This window comes from Cebus imitator, unplaced genomic scaffold (genome assembly GCF_001604975.1).
Source record: "Cebus imitator isolate Cc_AM_T3 unplaced genomic scaffold, Cebus_imitator-1.0 Scaffold272, whole genome shotgun sequence".
In the NCBI taxonomy this organism is placed as follows: domain Eukaryota; kingdom Metazoa; phylum Chordata; class Mammalia; order Primates; family Cebidae; genus Cebus; species Cebus imitator.
In genome coordinates, this window is record NW_016107587.1 from 93,286 (window position 1) to 112,411 (window position 19,126).

At 35.3% G+C, this 19,126-nt stretch overlaps 1 protein-coding gene across 1 annotated transcript in view; it reads left to right on the forward strand.

Moving 5' to 3' along the window:
• LOC108284171 (zona pellucida binding protein) overlaps positions 1–19,126 on the forward strand; it is a 121,165-nt gene that overhangs the window by 40,547 nt on the left and 61,492 nt on the right. The window contains exon 6 of the mRNA XM_017500823.2: positions 15,732–15,808. Coding sequence (XP_017356312.1) covers positions 15,732–15,808 — 77 coding nt within the window. The remainder of the gene's footprint in view (positions 1–15,731; positions 15,809–19,126) is intronic.

A 19,126-nucleotide genomic window follows, 5' to 3' on the forward strand; every position in this document is an offset into this window, starting at 1 on the left:
TTTGGCCATCTAGAAACACAATTGAGAGGCATGAAGCTTTAAGGGAAAAGAACAAGAGAAGTTCAGCCCCATTTTCTGTCTTTTATCTCCCTTACTTCTCTTTCACTCTCTCTTCCCTTCTCTTCTCCCCTCTTTCCTTCTCCTCGGCCCTCACCTTCCCTCCCCTCTGCTGGCTACTCTACTTCCCTTCTCTGGCGTCCCCCTCCTTCCCTCTTCTCTTCTCCAGAAATACATTGAGAGTTTTTCTCCAGCCTCTGAGACTAATTACCAGAAATAGAATCTTTCTTTATTTCTTCAAGGACTTATTATTAGCATTTATAGGATTTATGGGGTCTTTGTTCCCGGGTCTGTTTAATAGGTAGATCAGTCCTTAGAAAACCTGAAAGTGTGACTAACATTGTGTTCAGCACTTTGGGAGGCCGAGGCAGGTGGATCACTTGAGGTTAGGAGTTTGAGACCAGCCTGGCCAACATGGTGAAACTTGCCTCTAATAAAAATGTAAAAAATAGCCGGGCATGGTGGTGTGAGCCTGTAGTCCCAGCTACTTAGGAGGCTGAGGCAGGAGAATCACTTGAACCCAGGAGGTGGAGGTTGCAGTGAGCCGAGATCGTGCCACTGCACTCTGGCGTGAGTGACAGAGTGAGACAAAAAATAGAGAGAGAGAGAGAGAGAGAAAGAGAGAGAAAGAAAGACAGAGAAAGAAAGAAAGAAAGAGAAAGAGAACCTGAAAGTGTGCTGAAACTTGTAAAAGAAATGATATCCAATAGAAATGAAGCATTGTGGGCTTGATTTGCATTTCCCCAAAGGCAGATGTTGTTGAACATCTTCTCATGCTTTTTGGTCGTTTGTGTGTCTTCTTTGGAGAAGTGTTTATTCAAGTCCTTTGCTCAATTTAAAAGTGGGTTGTGTGTCTTTTTGGCGTTGTTGTAAAAGTTCTTTATATATTCCTAATACTGGATTCTTATTAATATGTGATACGCAAATATTTCTTCCATTTTATAGATTGTTTTTTCACTTTCTTAATAATGTCCTTTGATGCCCAATTGATTTTAATTTTGATGAAGTCCAATTTACCTATTTTTTCCTTGTGTTTCTTGTCCTTTGGGTGATGTTTATAAGAATATATTGCCAAATCTGAGGTCATGAAGATTTACCCCTTCTGTAGTTTTAGCTGTTACATTTAGAAATAAGATTCTTTTTGAGCTAATTGTGTATATAGTATAAGGTATGGGTTCAGTCTTCTACTTCATATTTTGCATGCAGCTATCCAGTTGCCCAAGAACATTTGTTGAAGAGACCATTCTTTTCCACATTGAATTGTCTTAGCACCCTTGTTGAAGGTCAGGTAACCATAAATATATGGGCTTATCTCGATTCTCAAGTCTATTGCATTGTTCTGTTTTTCTGTTCTTATGTCAGTATGCCATTTTGATTACTGTAGTTTTGTGGCATTTTTGAAATTGAGAAGTGAGAGTTCCCTAAATTTTGTTCTTCCTTTTTAACATTGTTTTGGTAATTTGAGATTGATTGTAATTCTATATGATTTTTAGCATCTCCTTCCCCATTTGTGATGAAAATCACCATTGGAGTTTTGATAGGGATTGCATTGGATCTGAACATAGCTTTGCATATTATTGCCACCTTAACAATAGTAAGTCTTTTAATCTGGGAACACAGGATAGCTTTGCATTTATTTAGAACTTGTTTAATTTCTTTCAGCAGCATTTTTCAGTTTTCAATATATAAGTATAGTCCTGTAACTCTTGGCAAATGTATTTTGAATTATTTTGTTATTTCTGTTGCTATTATAGGTGGAATTTTTCTTAGTTCCTTTTATACATTGTTCATGAAAAGTGTATAGAAATACACTGGATTTTAAAAAATGGATTCTGCACCCTTGGTTGAATTCCTTTATTAGCTCTAATAGTGTTTTTTGGCTTTGTTTTGTTTTGGGGAAATATTTAATAGTTTTTATGTAGAAGATCATGTTGTCTGTGGATAGCAATATTTTTACTTAGCCCTTTCCACCCTGGATAAATTTTCCAGATTTTTCTTGCAAAATTGTTCTTGCTTTAACCTCCAGCACAGTGTTTAGTAGAAGGGGCAATATTGGCATCTTTGTCTTGCACTTGATCTTAGGAGGAAAGCTTTTAGTCTTTCCCTGTTAAATATGATATTTGCTGTGGGTTTATAATTAAAGGATTTTGTATTTTGTTAAATACTACTTTTATATGAAATAAGATTATTATGTGTTTTTTATTTTCACCCTGCCTTCTATTAATGCAGTATACTCTTATTTTGATTGTTATATATTGAACAACCTTTGCTTTCCTGGAACATACCCTACTTGGTCATGGTATATTCTTTACTATATTACTGGAATTGGTTTGTTATATTTTTATTAAGAATTTTTGTATTCATAATGGCTATTGGCCTGTAATCATATCATTTTCTGGCATTGGTGTCAGATATGAGTTAGGAAGGATTACCTCCTATTATTTTGGAAGAAAGTGAGATGAATTTTATTTAATTATTCTTTGACTGACTGATAGAATACGTCACTGAGTCTTTTGGGTTCTGGGTTTTTCTTTGTTGGAAGATTTTTGATTACCGATTCAAACTCCTTACTTAGTTATACACCTTTTCATATTTTCTGTTTCATCTTGAGTCAGTTTTGGTAGTTTGTGTGTTTCTAGCTATTTGTTTATCTCATTTAGGTTACTTAATTTATTGGCCTACGATGTTTATACTCTTGTTATCCTTTTTATTTCTGAAAGATAGGTAGTAATGTCTCTACTTTGCTTTCTCTGTCTATGTGAATGCTTGTCAATTTTATTGTGTTCCTTCCAAAAGCCAAGTTTTTAAAATTTTCTTTTTGCTTTTTCTATTCTCTATTTAGTTCATATCTTTTCTCCTCTTCATTATTTCCTTCTTTTTGCTACCTCTGGATTTAATTCATTCTTTTTCTATTTTCTTAAGCTGTGACATTAAGTAATTGATTTGAAGTCTTTCTTCTTGTTAAGTATAGGTGTTTATACTCATATATTTCCTTCTGAGTACTGTTTTAACTATAACCCATACTTTTTGGTATGTTGTATTTTTATATGTTGTATTTTTATTTCATTCATCTGCAAGTATTTTCCAACTTCCCTTTTAATTTTTTTTGACCTGTTGGTTGTTTAGGAGTATGTTGTTCAATTTCCACAGATTTATGTACATTATAGATTTCCTTCTGTTATGGCCTTCTGATTTCTTTCATTTGTGGTCATAGAAGTCTAGTCCAAATGACCACGAGGATGGCTAAATACTAGAAAGAAGAGATTTATTGGTGACATCAACTTGGAGTCTGGAAAGATGTAGCCTCTGTTGTGGACTGAAGGCGCTCTCTCTTCCAAAAGGGAAAGGAGAGGTTGGGTTTCCTGTCTCACAGGGTCCATATTAACAATAGAGTCTTATATATTCAGCTTGTTTTGGGGCAAAGCTATACAGTTGCCTTCAGTATTCAGTAACATACTGTACAGGTTAGCCTAGCAATAGTCTAGATGTGTGATAGGCTATACCATTTAGGGATTTTTTAAGTACAAACTATGATGTTTGCACAATAACAAAATTGCCTAACAACACATTGCTCAGAATGTGTCTCTATCATTAAGTGACACATGACTATATTTCTTATCTTCTGCTTTATTTGCATTGAATTTTCATTTTTTAGTTTCCCAAATGGAAGCTTCGACTATTGAATTTAATCTTTCTTCTTTTTTCTGTATGTATTTAGTGCTATAAATTTCTCTCTAAGCACTGCTTTTACTGCACACCACAATTTTTGATAAGTTGTTTAACTTTCATTTAGTTCAAAATATTATAGAGACTTCTTTTCTGACCATTGTATTGTATATTAGTATGTTGTTTAATGTCTTGAGTATTTTGGGGTTTGACAGCTATGTTTCTGTTAATGATTTCAAGATGAATTCTGTTGTGGTCTGAGAGCATACATTGTGTGATTTTTATTCTTTTAAATATGTTGAGGTGGGTTTTTTTATGGCCTTGAGAAGAAAATATATTCTGCTCTCTTTGGATGAAATTTTCTTTACCTGTCTGTTGGATACAGTTGATTGATGGATTGATGGTGCCCTTCAGGTCAACTGTGTCCTGATATTCTGCTTTCTGGATTTGTTAGTTACTGATACAGGTTATTGAAGTCTCCATCTATAATACTGTATTCTTTTATTTCTCCTTACAGTTCTGTCATTTTTGTCTCACATATTGTTACTCTGTGTTATTACACAAATACTCAGGGATTTTTATGTATTTTTAGAGAATTAACACTATTATCATCGTATAATGCCCCATCTATTCCTGATAATTTTGTTTGCTATGATATGTTTTGTCTGAAATTAATATTGCTACTCCAGCTTTTTTCTGATAAAGTTAGCATAGTATAGTTTTCTTCATCTCCTTACTTTTAATCTTTCCATGTTTTTATATTTAAAGAGGATTCCTTTAAACAACATATTATTGCTCCTTTAGCTCAGGGGAGTTTGTTATTACCCACCTTCTGAAGCCTACTTCTGTCAATTCGTCAAACTCATTCTCTGTCCAGTTTTGTTCCCTTGCTGGTGAGGAGTTGTGATCCTTTGGAGGGGAAGAGGTGTTCTGGTTTTTGAAATTTTCAGCCTTTTTATGCTGATTTCTTCCCATCTTTGTGGATTTATCTACCTTTGGTCTTTGAAGTTGATGACCTTCAGGTGGAGTCTCTGAGAGGATGCCTTTTTTGTTGATATTAATACTATTCCTATCTGTTTGTTAGTTTTTCTTCTAACAGTCAGGCCCCTCTGCTCCAGATCTGCTGCAGTTTGCTGTAGGTCTACTCCAGACCCTGTTTTCCTGGGTATCTCCAGCAGTGGCTACAGAACAGCAAAGATTGCTGCCTGATTCTTCCTCTGGAAGCTTCTTCTCAGCAAGGCACCTGCCAGATACCAGCCAGAGCTCTCCTGTATGAGGTGTCTGTCGGCCCCCACTGGGAGGTATTTCCCAGTCTGGATACATGAGGGTCAGGGGCTCACTTCAGGAGGCAGCCTGTCCCTTATCAGAGCTCGAATGCTGTCCACTGCTCTCTTTAGAGCTGTTAGGCAAAGACGTTTAAGTCTGCTGAAGCTGTGCCAACAACCGCCACTCCCCCCAGGTGCTCTGTCCCAGGGAAATGGGGTTGTATCGATAGGTCCCTGAATGGGGTTGCTGCCTTTTTTTTTTTTTCAGAGATACCCTGCCCAGAGAGGAGAAGCAGTGTGCTCCACCCAGTTTGAACTCCGCTGAGGCTTTGTTTACACTGTGAGGGTTAAACTGCCTATTCAAGTCTCAGCAATGGCTGACGCCCATCCCCCTGCCCCACATCCCATCCCTACCCCCCCAAGTTCGAGCATCCCAGGTTGTGCTAGCAGTGAGAATTTCAAGCCAGTGGATCTTAGCTTTCTGGTCTCCATGTGGGTGGCACCTGCCAAGCCAGACTACTTGGCTCCCTGGCTTCAGCCCCCTTTCTAGGAAAGTGAACGGTTCTTTCTTGCTGGTGTTCCAGGTGCCACTGGGATATGGAAAAAAGCTCTTGTGGCTAGCTCAATTTCTGTCCAAACAGCTGCCCAGTTTTGTACGTACTTGAAACCCAGGGCCCTAGTGGTGTAGGCACCAGAGGAAATCTCCTGATCTGCAGATTGTGAAGACTGTAGGAGAAGCATAGTATCTGGGTTGGAGTAATTGATAGCCTACCAACTAAAAAAAATCTGGGACCAGATGGATTCACAGCTGACTTCTACCAGAGGTACAAAGAGAAACTGGTGCCATTCCTTTTGAAACCATTCCAAACAATAGAAAAAGAAGGAATCCTCCCTAACTCATTTTATGAGACCAGCATCATCCTGATACCAAAACCTGGCAGAGACACAACAAATAAAGAAAAATTTAGGCCAGTTTCCCTGATGAACATTGATGCAAAAATTCTCAGTAAAATACTGGCAAACCAAATCCAGCAGCACATCAAAAACGTATCCACCACAATCAAGTCAGCCTCATCCCTGGGATATAAGGCTTGTTCAACATATGCAAATCAATAAACATAAAATCCATTGCATAAATAGAACCAATGACAAAAACCACGATTATCTTAATAGATGAAGAAAAGGCCTTTCACAAAATTCAACAGCCTTTCATGCTAAAAACCCTCAATAAACTAGGTATTGATGGAACATATCTCAAAATAATGAGACCTATTTATGACAAGCCCACAGCCAATATCATACTGAATGGGCAAAGACTGGAAGCATTCCTTTGAAAACTGGCACAAGCAAGGATGCCCTCTCTCATTACTCCTATTCAACTTAGTATTGGCAGTTCTGGCCATGGCAATCAGGCAAGAGAAAGAAATAAATCATATTTAATTAGGAAAAGAGGAAGTCAAATTGTCTCTGTTTGTAGATAATTGCAGATGACATGATTGTGTATTAGAAAACCCAGCCCCAAATCTCCTTAAGCTGATAAGCAACTTCAGCAAAGTCTTAGGATACAAAGTCAATGTACAGAAATCACAAGCGTTCCTATACACCCAATAACAGACAATCAGAGTAAAATCATGAGTGAACTCCCATTCACAATTGCTACAAAGTGAATAAAATGCCTACAAATACAACTAACGAGGGATGTGAAGGACCCTTTCAAGGAGAACTACAAACCACTGCTCAAGGAAATAAGAGAGGACACAAACAAATGGAAAAACATCCCTTGCTAATGGATAGAAAGAATCAATATCATGAAAATGGCCATACTGCTCAAAGTAATTTATAGATTCAATGCTATCCATGTCAAGCTACCATTTATTTTCTTCACAGAATTGGAAAAAATTACTTTGAATTTCATATGGAACCAAAAAAGAGCCCTTATAGCCAAGTCAGTCCTAAGCAAAAAGAACAAAGCTGAAGGCATCACTCTACTTGACTTAAAACTATACCACAAGGCTACAGTAACCAAAACAGCATGATACTGGTACCAAAACAGACATATAGACCAATGGAACAGAATAGAGGCTTCAGAAATAACACCACACATCTACAACCATCTGATATTTGACAAACCTGACAAAAACAAGCAATGGGGAAAGGATTCCTATTTAATAAATGGTGTTGGGAAAACTGGCTAGCCATATGCAGAAAGCTGAAACTGGATCCCTTCCTTACACTTTATACAGAAATTAACTCAAGATGGATTAAAGGCTAAAATATAAGACCTAAAATTATAAAAACCCCAGAAGAATACCTAGGAAAAACCATTCAGGACATAGGCATGGGCAAAGAATTCATGACTGAAATACCAAAAGCAATGGCAACAAAAGCCAAAACAGACAAATGGGGTCTAATTAAACTAAAGAGCTTTTGCAAAGCAAAAGAAATTATCAATAGATAATTTTTCACAATAGAGTGAACAGGCAACCTACGGAATGGGAGAAAATTTTTGCAATCTATCTGTCTGACAAAGAACTTAAGCAAATTTATAAAAAAATAAAAAAAATCAAAAAGTGGGCAAAGGATTTGAACAGACACTTCTCAAAAGAAGACATTTATGCAGCCAACAAACATATGAAAAAAGCTCGTCATCACTGGTCATTAGAGAAATGCAAATCAAAACCACAATGAGATACCACCTCATGCCAGTTAGAATAGTGATCATTAAAAACTCAGGAAACAACAGATGCTGGAGAGGATGTGGAGAAATAGGAAAGCTTTTATACTGTTGGTGGGAGTGAAATTAGTTCAACCATTGTGGAAGACAGTGTAGCAATTCCTCAAGGATCTAGAAGTAGAAATACCATTTGACCCAGCAATCTGATTACTGGGATAACTAACCCAAAGGATTACAAATTGTTCTACTGTAAAGACACATGCACACATATATTTATTGCAGCACTGTTCACAATAGCAAAGACTTGGAACCAATCCAAATACCCATCAGTGATAGACTGGATAAGAAAATGTGGCACATATACACCATGGAATACTATACAGCCATAAAAAAGGATGAGTTCATGTCCTTTGTAGGGACATGGATGAAGCTGGAAACCATCATTCTCAGCAAACTGACACAAGAACCGAAAACTGAACACAGCATGTTCTCACTCATAAGTGGGTGTTGTACAATGAGAACACGTGGACACAGGAAGGGGAACATCATACCCAGGGGCCTGTTGGGGGTGGGTTGCTAGGGGAGGGATAGCATTAGGGGAAATACCTGATGTAGATGTAGATGATGGGTTGATGGCTGCAGCAAACGACCATGGCACATGTGTGCCATTAATACTAATTGAAGTCCACCTATGTAACAAACCTGCACATTCTGCACATGTACCCCAGAACTTAAAGTATAATAATTTTAAAAAAAAACCATATGATTGGGTATTTTTTTTTTTTGAGGCGGAGTTTCTCACTTGTTACCCAGGCTGGAGTGCAATGGCGTGATCTCGGCTCACCGCAACCTCCGCCTCCTGGGTTCAGGCAATTCTCCTGCCTCAGCCTCCTGAGTAGCTGGAATTACAGGCATGCGCCACCATGCCCAGCTAATTTTTTGTATTTTTAGTAGAGACGGGGTTTCACCATGTTGACCAGGATGGTCTCGATCTCTTGACCTTGTGATCCACCCTTCTCGGCCTCCCAAAGTGCTGGGATTACAGGCGTAAGCCACCGCTCCTGGCATGATTGGATATTTTTAAAAATTCACTCTGATGGTCTCTGTCTTTTAGCTGGTGTATTTATACCAGTGATATATAAAGCGATTATTAATATTGTTGGAGTAACATCTACCATATTTGTTACTGTTTTGTATTTGTTGTCCTTTCATTTTAAATTTTTCTTATATGTATGTACGTATGTATGTATGTACGTATGTCTAGAGACAAGATCTTGTTCTGTTGCACAGGCTGGAGTGCAGTGGCAGATTATAGCTTACTGTAACCTTGAATTTCTGGGCTCAAGCAGTTCCCCTCACCTCAGCCTCCTAAGTAAGCTAGCACACCACCATGCCTGGCTTAAAAAAAAAAAAAAAAAAAAATGTTTTTTTTTTTGGTGGTGTTTGTTTTTTTTTTTTTTTTTAACAGATGGGTTCTTGCTGTTTTGCCCAGGCTGGTCTTGAATGCATGCCCTCCAGCAGTCTCCTACCTCAAGCTCCCAAAGTGCTGGGATTGCAGGCATGAAACACTGCACCTAGCCCTTTCTCTTGTTTTAATCAGGTATTTTATGTGATTCCATTTCTCTTCTCTTGGCTTATCAATTGTACTTTTTTTAACTACATTTTTAGTGGTTGTTTTAGAATTTATGATATACATTAATACGAATTGAAGTCCACTTTTAAATAACAGTATGCTATTTGAAGAGTAGTGTAATTGCCTTATAACATAGTATTCTCAGACTGATCTCTCTTTCCCTTGTAAAACTGCTGTTATTTAACTTTTCCATGAGCTTTAATACTGAATACATTGTTGCTGTTATTACTTTTATCTAGCTATTATCCGTTAGGTAAATCAAGAATAAAGTAATATATTTTTAAAACTTTTATTTATTCCTTCTCTAATGCATTCCTTTGTTTACATAGCTATGTGTTTTAAATGTATATTTTCCTTATCTCTGAAGAACATCCTTTAACATTTCTTGCAAGTCAGGGCTACTGGTAACAGATTTTCCCGATGGCTGTTAATATGAGAAAGTCTTTTCTTTCCTTTCAGTTTTTAGAGGATGACGTAAATGGATGCTGGACTCTAGGATGGTAGGTTTTTCCTCAACACTTTGAATATTTCACTTTTCTGCATACATGGTTTTTGAAGGGTAGTTTTACCTAATTCTAATCCATACACCTTTTTGGTAATGAGTCCATTCTAGTGTCTTGCAATATCTTTTCTCCATTTTTGATTTTCTGTAGTTTGAATGGGTGTGTGTGTGTGTGTGTGTGTGTGTGTGTGTGTGTTTTGCATTTTTCTTGCTTGAGGTTCTCTGAGTTTCCTGGATCTTTACTTTGGTGTCTGTCATTAATCTTGGAAAATTCTCAGCAATTTTTGCTTCAGATATTTCTTCTGTTCCTTTCTTCTCCTTCTGTCATTACCATTTTGTATATTATACAGCTTATGTTATTGGGTTCCACAGTTCTTAGATACTCTTTTCTTGTTTTTTTTTTTTTTTTTTTTTTTTTTTTTTTTTTTTTTTTTTTTTTTTTTTTTTCCCTTTTTTTTTTTTTTTTTTTTTTTTTTTTTTTTTTTTTTAATTCGTTTTTTGAGAAATTTCTACTGATGTATTTTCAAGCCTCAACCTGTTTGATTCTTTCTACAGCCATGTCCAGCCCACTGATGGGTTCATCAAAGGCATTCTTCATTTTGGTTAAAGTGGTTTTGATATTTAACATTTCCTTGTGATTCTTAGAGTTTCCGTCTCTCTCATTACATTATCCATTCTCTTCTTGCATATTATCCCATTTTTTCCTTTCGAACTCTTAGCATATTATTCATAGTTATTTTAAATTTCTGTACCATAATTCCCAAATCTCTGCCATATCTGAGTTTTGTTTTGATGGTTGCTCTGTTGCTTAAAACTGTGTTTATTTGACTTTCAGTATGTTTTCCAATTTTTGTGTAGGTGTGTGGAAAACTGAACATGATGTACCAGGTAGTAAGAAATTAAATAGTTCTTTTAGTTTGATATTTCTGTTTATCTGGCTAGGATTTGGGCTTTGTTTACTGTTTATTGTAGTACTAGGTTTCAGAAGCTACATTTTTTTTTATCTTCTTGTTTTTGTCTTTCCTATGGTCTTTGGGTGATATAAACACTTTTTCTTGAATAAGACTTGAAATGCTTTCCACTGTAATACCATGGCATTATAAGTAACTCTGTAAATATATTGGTAATATATACATATATGAGGTTAAGCGTCCTATAAGTCTGTGATTTGCTCTCAGTTTTTTTAGAGAGCCTATATTTTTTGTCTGAGACCTTCAGAAATGCTTCTCTTTCTCAGTTTACACTGAGAAGGCTAGAGGGAGTTTGAATTTGGTATTTCCCTTCCCCCGAGTCATTGAGGCTCTGGTAAAAATGAAACTTTATACTCTTGAGGCAGGGTTTAGTTCAAAATACGTTGTACTTCAGATGCTTTTGTTGTACTTTGTTTTGGTTTACTTCTAAGTGGTTACTTTTCTCCTTCCCTTTGCCAGAAGCACCAGATTTTTCTCCAGTCTTAACCCTGAGAACCTATTAGGTTTCCTGAACGTAAAACTCATGAAAGTTTGGAAGCCCGACACCGCCACCTAAGAATTGGCCCCATTGGAGTTTTAACTGTGGAGCTTGCCCCCACTGAACTTCTTAGGTCCCTCAGTTATAATTTAAGTTATCCTGGTAAAGGTTCCAGTAGCAGGCTTCCGCTCCTGGTAAGTTGTTATTCTCCATATGCACCTATCTTCCATTTTTGGAAGCTATAGTTTTCTCAGTGACCTCAACTTTCTGATGGCTCTAAGAAAAGTTGCAGATATTTTTGTTGTTGTGGATACAGGCATGACAACTGACAAGTTTCTTAGATGCCAAATAGAAACCAGAAGTTGTCCCAGAAGTTGTCTCATGTCTTTTTTGTTCCATTATCCCTGTTACTAACTTTTGTGTTTATAGAGTACCATTGAAATTTCCTTCTTATTTTATTTTATTAACTTTCTTGGTGATTATCTTGAGAACTACGATTAGAATTTCAAACTCATAACAAACTAGTTTGAATTAATTCCAGTTTAGTTATAATAGTATTCCAAAACTCTGCTCCTATGAAGGTTACTCCTCTATATTCTTGTTCTTAATTACATTACTATATATTGTGTATCCAGTAACATAGATTTATAATTATCGTTTTATTTTTTCATTATTATAATATCAAAAAGATGAATGCAAAAATACTAACTTTTATATTCATCTACAGTTACCTTTTATATTTACGCATATGTACTCCTATGTGGTTACTTTTGCCAGTATTCTTTTTTTGTGTCTAGTATCAAGTTACTATTTATTCCTCATCAGCTGTTCATTTTTGGAAGACCTTAGATTCTCCTTCAGTTTCGAAAGCTTATTTTGCTAGATTCAGGATTCTTGATTGAAGTGTTTTTATTGCGGTTCTTTATATCATCCCCCTGCTTTCTATCTTGTGTGGTTTTTCATGAGAAATCAGTTGTTCATCTTATTGTGGACACCTAGTATGTGGCAAATTACTTCTTTCTTGCTGCTTTTAAGATTCTCTCTTTGTCTTTGATTTTTAAAAAAATGGTTGCCCATTTATTATAAATGATATTAAAGAACATACAGCTATACAGCCAGAACGAAGAGATGCACAGGGCAAAACATGTGGCAAGAGGCCTGGAGCGGGCATGCTACCGCCCAGTACCTCTGCACGTTCGGCAACCTAGGAGCTCCTGTCTTTGATTTTTGAAAGTTTCATTATAATTTGTCTCGGTGTGGAATTCCTTGTATTTACCCTATGTAGATTTTATTTATCTTGTATATGTAGATTCATGTGTTTTATCAAATTTGGGAACTTTTGGCCATTATTTCTTCAAATACTCTTTTTGCCACTTTCTCACTTTTCTCTCCTTCTACAATACCCACCATGTATATGGTGGTACACTTGATGTTGTTACCCAGATGTCTTAGATTCTCTTCCCTTAATTTTTTTTTCTTCTTCTCTGACTGTATAATTTCAGTAAACTATCTTCAAGTTCACTGATTCTTTCTTTTGCTTGCTCAAATCTGTTGTTGCAAATCTTGATGAAGTCCTCATTACAGTTGCTACAATTTTCTGCTCCATAATTTTTATTAGATTTTGTCCTGTAACTTATTTTGCTTTATTGATATTCTCTATTTGTGAAGGTATCATTTGGTTCTTCATTCATAATTTTCTTTAGCTCTTTGAGCATATTTAAGAGAGCTGATTTAGAGTTTTTGTCTAGCAAGTCCAATGTCTGTTTCCTCAGGGACGATTTCTATTATTTTTTGTTCTCTGTGAATGGACCATACCTTCTTGTTTCTTTACAAACCTACTTTTTTTTTGAAAACTTTACATTTTAAACTATTTTAATGGATACTTTTGAAATCAGATACTTCTCCCTCTTCAGTGTGTATGGTTGTTGCTTGTGCAGATTGTAGTTGTTTGTTTCATAATTTTCTACATCTTTTGTCATGTTCTCTAGAGTCAGTCTTCCATTTACTTCAACTTTTGTTCATTTTTAACCTTTGAATTCTCTTCAACCTTTGTAGTCAGATACTGACTTGACAAAGATTTTCTTAAATGCTATGTTGAAGTCGTCTTTGTTGATTTAGCATTCTCTTGGTTGTTGTAAAACATTTGATCATTTTCTGGAGTTCTGACAAAAGTTCATTCTGACTATTTTTGTTCATTGTTTTCAATGTTTCTATGGAAAGATGTGGCCAGGAATTTTCTTCTCTACTATTTTTGCTGGCATCATTCTTATCTTCGTTAATTTTTAATCTCATAGAAAACTTATCTTACAAAAAGCTAGGTGATTTTATACAGGATGAGGTTAGTCAGCTAGCCTAAATAAAGAGGGGATATGCTACAAGCTCAGGAGAAGATAGCTGATGCAGAGAACATGAGTGTCGTGTGGTTTGCTTGATGTAGTGGGGATGGATAGCCTGTTGCCTGGTAATGCCATTAATATTGGATTTGGACTGAAAGAGTCTCTTAGATATTTGTTACTCTAGCAATCTTTTATGTATACTGATTCTGAAAAGATAGATAAGAAAAGACTTCATATATCTTTTGATTCTATGTTGTGGTTTCTGACAGTTTTGCATTAGTTTCATGAATGGTAACCTTAATCAATTTTTTAAATTGCTTTAAATTTTTATAAGGGTTCAAAAATAAGAAAATTTTACATCATCATGATAATTCAATCTCATAATCATGTTATGATGTATTGGTAGACTCTGATCTGCCACCTTCTGAATTACTTTATGGACAGTTCTTTCAAGAGCTGTATCTTAGGTGAATAATATTTAAAAGACCTAGCTACGTTTGCTAGTGCTTTTCGTAACTCTATGTATATTTCTGATTCATAAATTTAGAGATTTAACTTTTCTTTGGCCTCATTTTAAAAGGACCTAAGGTAAAAATAGAATATAAATAAAACTTTTTCTCCCCCAAGTCCGTGAACCTAATTGGAGCTCTGTCTCAAATTAACTGATCTGATTTTATAAAATCACAGGATGGATTGTGTTGTCTGTAATATTTTATAGTGCCTTGTAATATCATGCAGATGGCAAGAGTGAAGTTTCACATCGTGTATGGGTTTGGGAAGGTATGAAAGAAATATGTTGAAACAACAAAACAAAGATTATCTGGTATTCTGAGAATATACTCTGCATATTTTCATACTTTTATGATAAATTTTATGCTCTTCATATCAGCAGTTGTCCATCAGACATATTTTACATAACATACTAGGTAAATGTTGGTAATGAAGAGTAAAGGTCCCTCTTCAAGATTATGTTATAGTAAAAAGAAAGTATTCATGTAATAATAGTACAACTTATATAAATACTGTAGAAGAGTTACCAAGTGTTTTATGGATTCTAAGGAAGTGATGATGTTTTTAAGGAGAAGAATAATTAAGGATTCCTGTGAAAAATTATTGGTGTTTTGAAAGAATTCTATGGAAAATGAACAACTGAAAGTCATATACACAGACACCATAGAGCATATTTAGAATGAATAGAAAATAGCCTACAAATAGAGTTATGGGAAAAACAAAATTGTCAAGATTGGTAGTAGATAAATTGTAGAGATTTTGGTTGCTTGGGTGAAGTATTTGTTTTTAAACATTTCCTCATAACTGGAAAGGTTGACAAAAATCACATTATTCAGATCCTTGTTTTACAAATGAGAGAGTAGAAGCCTCAAATGTTATTTTACATTCTACCTATGTTTATTAGTTGACTTCCTATACAACTCAGGCTACAAATCAGATTTCTTTCCATGCATTTTTTAAGTCTTGCAGTATAATAATGTTTCTCAGATGATCTTGCAGAGACAATACTCATTTCTACATTGCTAAATTCAATGGGATTTTGTTGATTTTGTTGACTTATGTATCCCAAGCACCTTGAGTAATTTCTGACACATAGTAGGCTCTTGGCAATTATTTACTAAATAAATTAATATATACTTGAATATAAATATTCATCATTTTAGTTACCATGGCTGCTACTGTAGTCCAACCTCATTCCCTTTCCAGTATTGTGATCATAGTTTATCCTACCTCTGTCATTTTGCAGCTAGAGATTAAGAATTGAATTAAATGACACACAGTATATTATATAGAGTTAAATACAGTATTGAATGAATGAACATAAATGTATACATACGTATACCTAATTATGTTATTAAAATTGAAATAAATCTGTTGTTCAGATTTTACAAAATCAACAGCCAAACATTCTCAAGTAAGTTGATTAATTCTTAAGTTCACTGAATAAATAAGGTTTTCATGATTTATAGAAAGCAAATTTTTGGCTTAGGTTTTTTGCTAAAAAGAGTCATTTAGCACCAGGAGAATTGCTTACTGTTTTAATGGAAGAAAAATATTAAAGTATCATTTCATTTTTCAAAAGCCAATTTAAATATTGTGACAGAATACATTAGACTCATGATAAAATATATTTCCTCAGTTTCATCTCTAGACACTGGAAAAGGACCCAAGCCATGTACAGACCGTAACTGTGAATCTTCCAGAAGACTAGCTAAGGTATGTTATGTGAGGCTGGTAAAAAGAAAAACAAGTTATATGAACATGCTCCACGTGCAAGTAAGCGAATACATTGAATCCCCACAGTTAAGGATTTCAACAATAAAAGTAAAACTTTACCCACTAATAAAATATATCAATAGAATTTATCTTTATAAAATGCTTTCAAATTTAGCCTTTTGTAATTGCTTATATGAAGAAAATGGTTTTTCTATTTGTTTGGCCTTATGCTATTGGTAACTAATTTATAATTATTATTCAGATAGAATACTGTCCATGTTACCATAGTCCATCATAAACAACAAGCAAATTTGGACTATAATCTCTATAATCTATTTTCATATTGCTTTGCCCTATACCCAGCATCCTGTATCTATGCTTAGGATTAAAATTATGCTGTATCTTCTAGAAGCAATTTAAATTACTTGTTTTTACATTATACTTAACATATTGTTCATGTTCAATAAATTTATGACAGTATTTTCCTATGCCTAATTATAATTTACTAACCATAAATACTTTTTTTAAAGTAGTATTTTAAAATGTAGTTTAAGTCAGGCATCCCAACTCCTTGGCCACAGACTGGTACTAATCTGTGGCCTGCTAAGAACCAGGCCATGCAGCAGGGAGTGAGTGGCAGGCAAGCATGAAGCTTCATCTGGGTTCACAGTCCCCCATCCCCATCACTTGCATTACTGCCTGAGATCTGCCTCCTCCTGTCAGATCAGATCAAGGGCAGCATTAGATTCTTACAAGAGTGTGAACCCTATTGTGAACGGTGCATATGAGGGATCTAGATCGTGTACTCCTTATGAGAATCTAATGCCTGATGACCCGTCACTATCTCCTGTCAACCCCAGATAGGACCTTCTAGTTGCAGGAAAGCATGCTCAGAACTTTCACTGATTCTACATTATGGTGAGTTGTATAATTATTTCATCATTTATTAAAATGTAATAATAATAGAAGTAAAGTACACAATAAATGTAATGTGCTTGAGTCATCCTGAAACTATCCCCCACTCCCTGGTCTGTGGAAAAATTGTCTTTTCACAAAACCGGTCCCTGCAGGTTGAGAACTGCTGGTCTGAGTCATCAGTTCGCATATTATCTTACATTTCCATGTAAAAATTTTTCTTAAGCATTACCTATCTTCCATGGGAAAGGTTTTCTTTTTTTTTAACTCTTGAAATAAGATTTAGGTTTGAGGCACCATGAAGAGAGCAGTTTTTAATCTGTGAGTACTGTGTTAAACATCAGTCAGTTATTACCTAACACATCTTTTACCCTCTACCAATCTTAAGCAGTCACAGACCCTGAACTAAGATAATTTATTTGGAAATGGGGTTGGAATGTGTGTTCAAGCATAGGGATTAGGAGTAGGGGAAGGAATCTGACCCATTTTGTTATTTTCCTTGAAGATGGGCTCAAGGTGGTATCTCTATGACCTTTCTTATATCATTTTTATTTATTCTTGTTTTTTCTTTTACATTCAGGAGGTACACGTACAGGTTTGTTACCTGGGTAAATTCCACATCTCTGGGGTTTGGTGTACAAATGATTTTGCATCCAGATAGTGAGCATAGTACCTGATAGGTGGTTTTTCCACCTTCCACCCTCAAATAAGCTCTGGTGTCTCCTGTTCCTCCCTTTGTGTCCATATGTGCTCAATGTTTAGCTCCCACTTGTAAGTGAAAACATGTGGTATTTGGTTTTCTGTTTCTGCATTAATTTGTAGAGGACAATGGCCTTCAGCTGCATTCATGTTGCTGCAAAGGACAAGATTTAATTATTTTTTATGGTTACATAGTATTCCATGGCGTATAGGTACCACATTTTCTTTATGCTGTCTACCATTGGTGGGCATCTAGGTTGATTCAATGTCTTTGCTATTATAAATAGTGCTGCAGTGAACATAACGCATGCATGTGTCTTTATGGTAGAATGATTTATATTCCTTTGGGTATATGCCCAGTATTGGGATTGTTGGGTCAAATGGTAATTCTGTTTTAATTTCTTCATAAAATTTCCCAACTGTTTTCCACAGTGGCTAAACTAATTTACATTCCCATGAGCAGTATATAAGCATTCCCTTTTCTCTACAACCTCACCAACATTGGTTATTTTCTTACTTTTTAATAATAGCCATTCTGACTGGTGTAAGATGCTATCTTATTGTGGTTTTGATATTTTTTCCTCTGATGATTAGTGATGTCCAATATTTTTTCATATGCTTGCTGTCTGCCTGTATGTCTTCTTTTGAGAAGTGTCTGTTCATGTCCTTTGTCCTTTTGTTAGTAGGGTTGCTTGTATTTTGTTTGTTGATTTGTTTAAGTACCTTATAGATTCTGGATATTAGAACTTTGTTGGATACATAGTTTGCAAAAATTTTCTCCCATTCTGCAGGCTTTCTGTTTACTGTGTTGATAGTTTCTTTTGCCATATAGAAACTGTTTAGTTTAATTAGGTCCCACTTCTCTATTTTTGTTTTTGTTGCAATTGCTTTTGGAGACTTCATCACGAAATCTTTGCCAAGGCCTATGTTCAGAATGTCCTAAGCTTTCTGCTGGGATTTTTAATAGTTTAAATATTTAATCCATCATGAGTTGATTTTTATGTATGATGAAATGAAGGGATGCAGTTTCAGTCTTTCCTACTGAAAGGCTACTTTATCACTATACTTTATCTAGAAACACAAAATACGTTTTAAAGCTTCCAGATGATGAAGCTTTGAGTTCAAGAGGCCTGTAGTTTCATTAAGTTCATTTGTTCCTTTGGACCAATATCTGATTATTTTAGGTTCCCCTCCAAATATCTGTTCTCTGACTTTTCTTGTCCCTTGGAAATTTTTTTTTAATGCAATATGTTTATCTTTCTTTCTCTTTCAGCATGGAAGTTTTTTATTTGGCTTGTAACAGCAAAATAAAGAAAAGCTAGTGCTTTTCTGTCTTGATGGTAGTATAAAAGCTGTATATTGGCATATAGTAAAAAGAATTCAGAATTTGCAGGCAATGTTATTTTCACAAAAGCACCTTCATATAAAAATCTGAAAAATTATTTGATGTATTTGTGTCATTGTTGGTCTCATTTGCCTTTCAACTTTAGGACCTTTTTATCTTGTATTGGCATCTTATGTATTATTAAATACAATCTTTTGATTTTAGGAAGATTTAAGTAACTGAAATTGTTCCCAAACTACAGTAAGGCCAAATTTACTTTGACGTATTTGTCCCAGTGATGTTACAGCTAGCTTCTAAAAGATTCTATCTAAATATGTTATGCTTCTTAAGTATACCATTTTCGTTCCACTCTTCTCCAT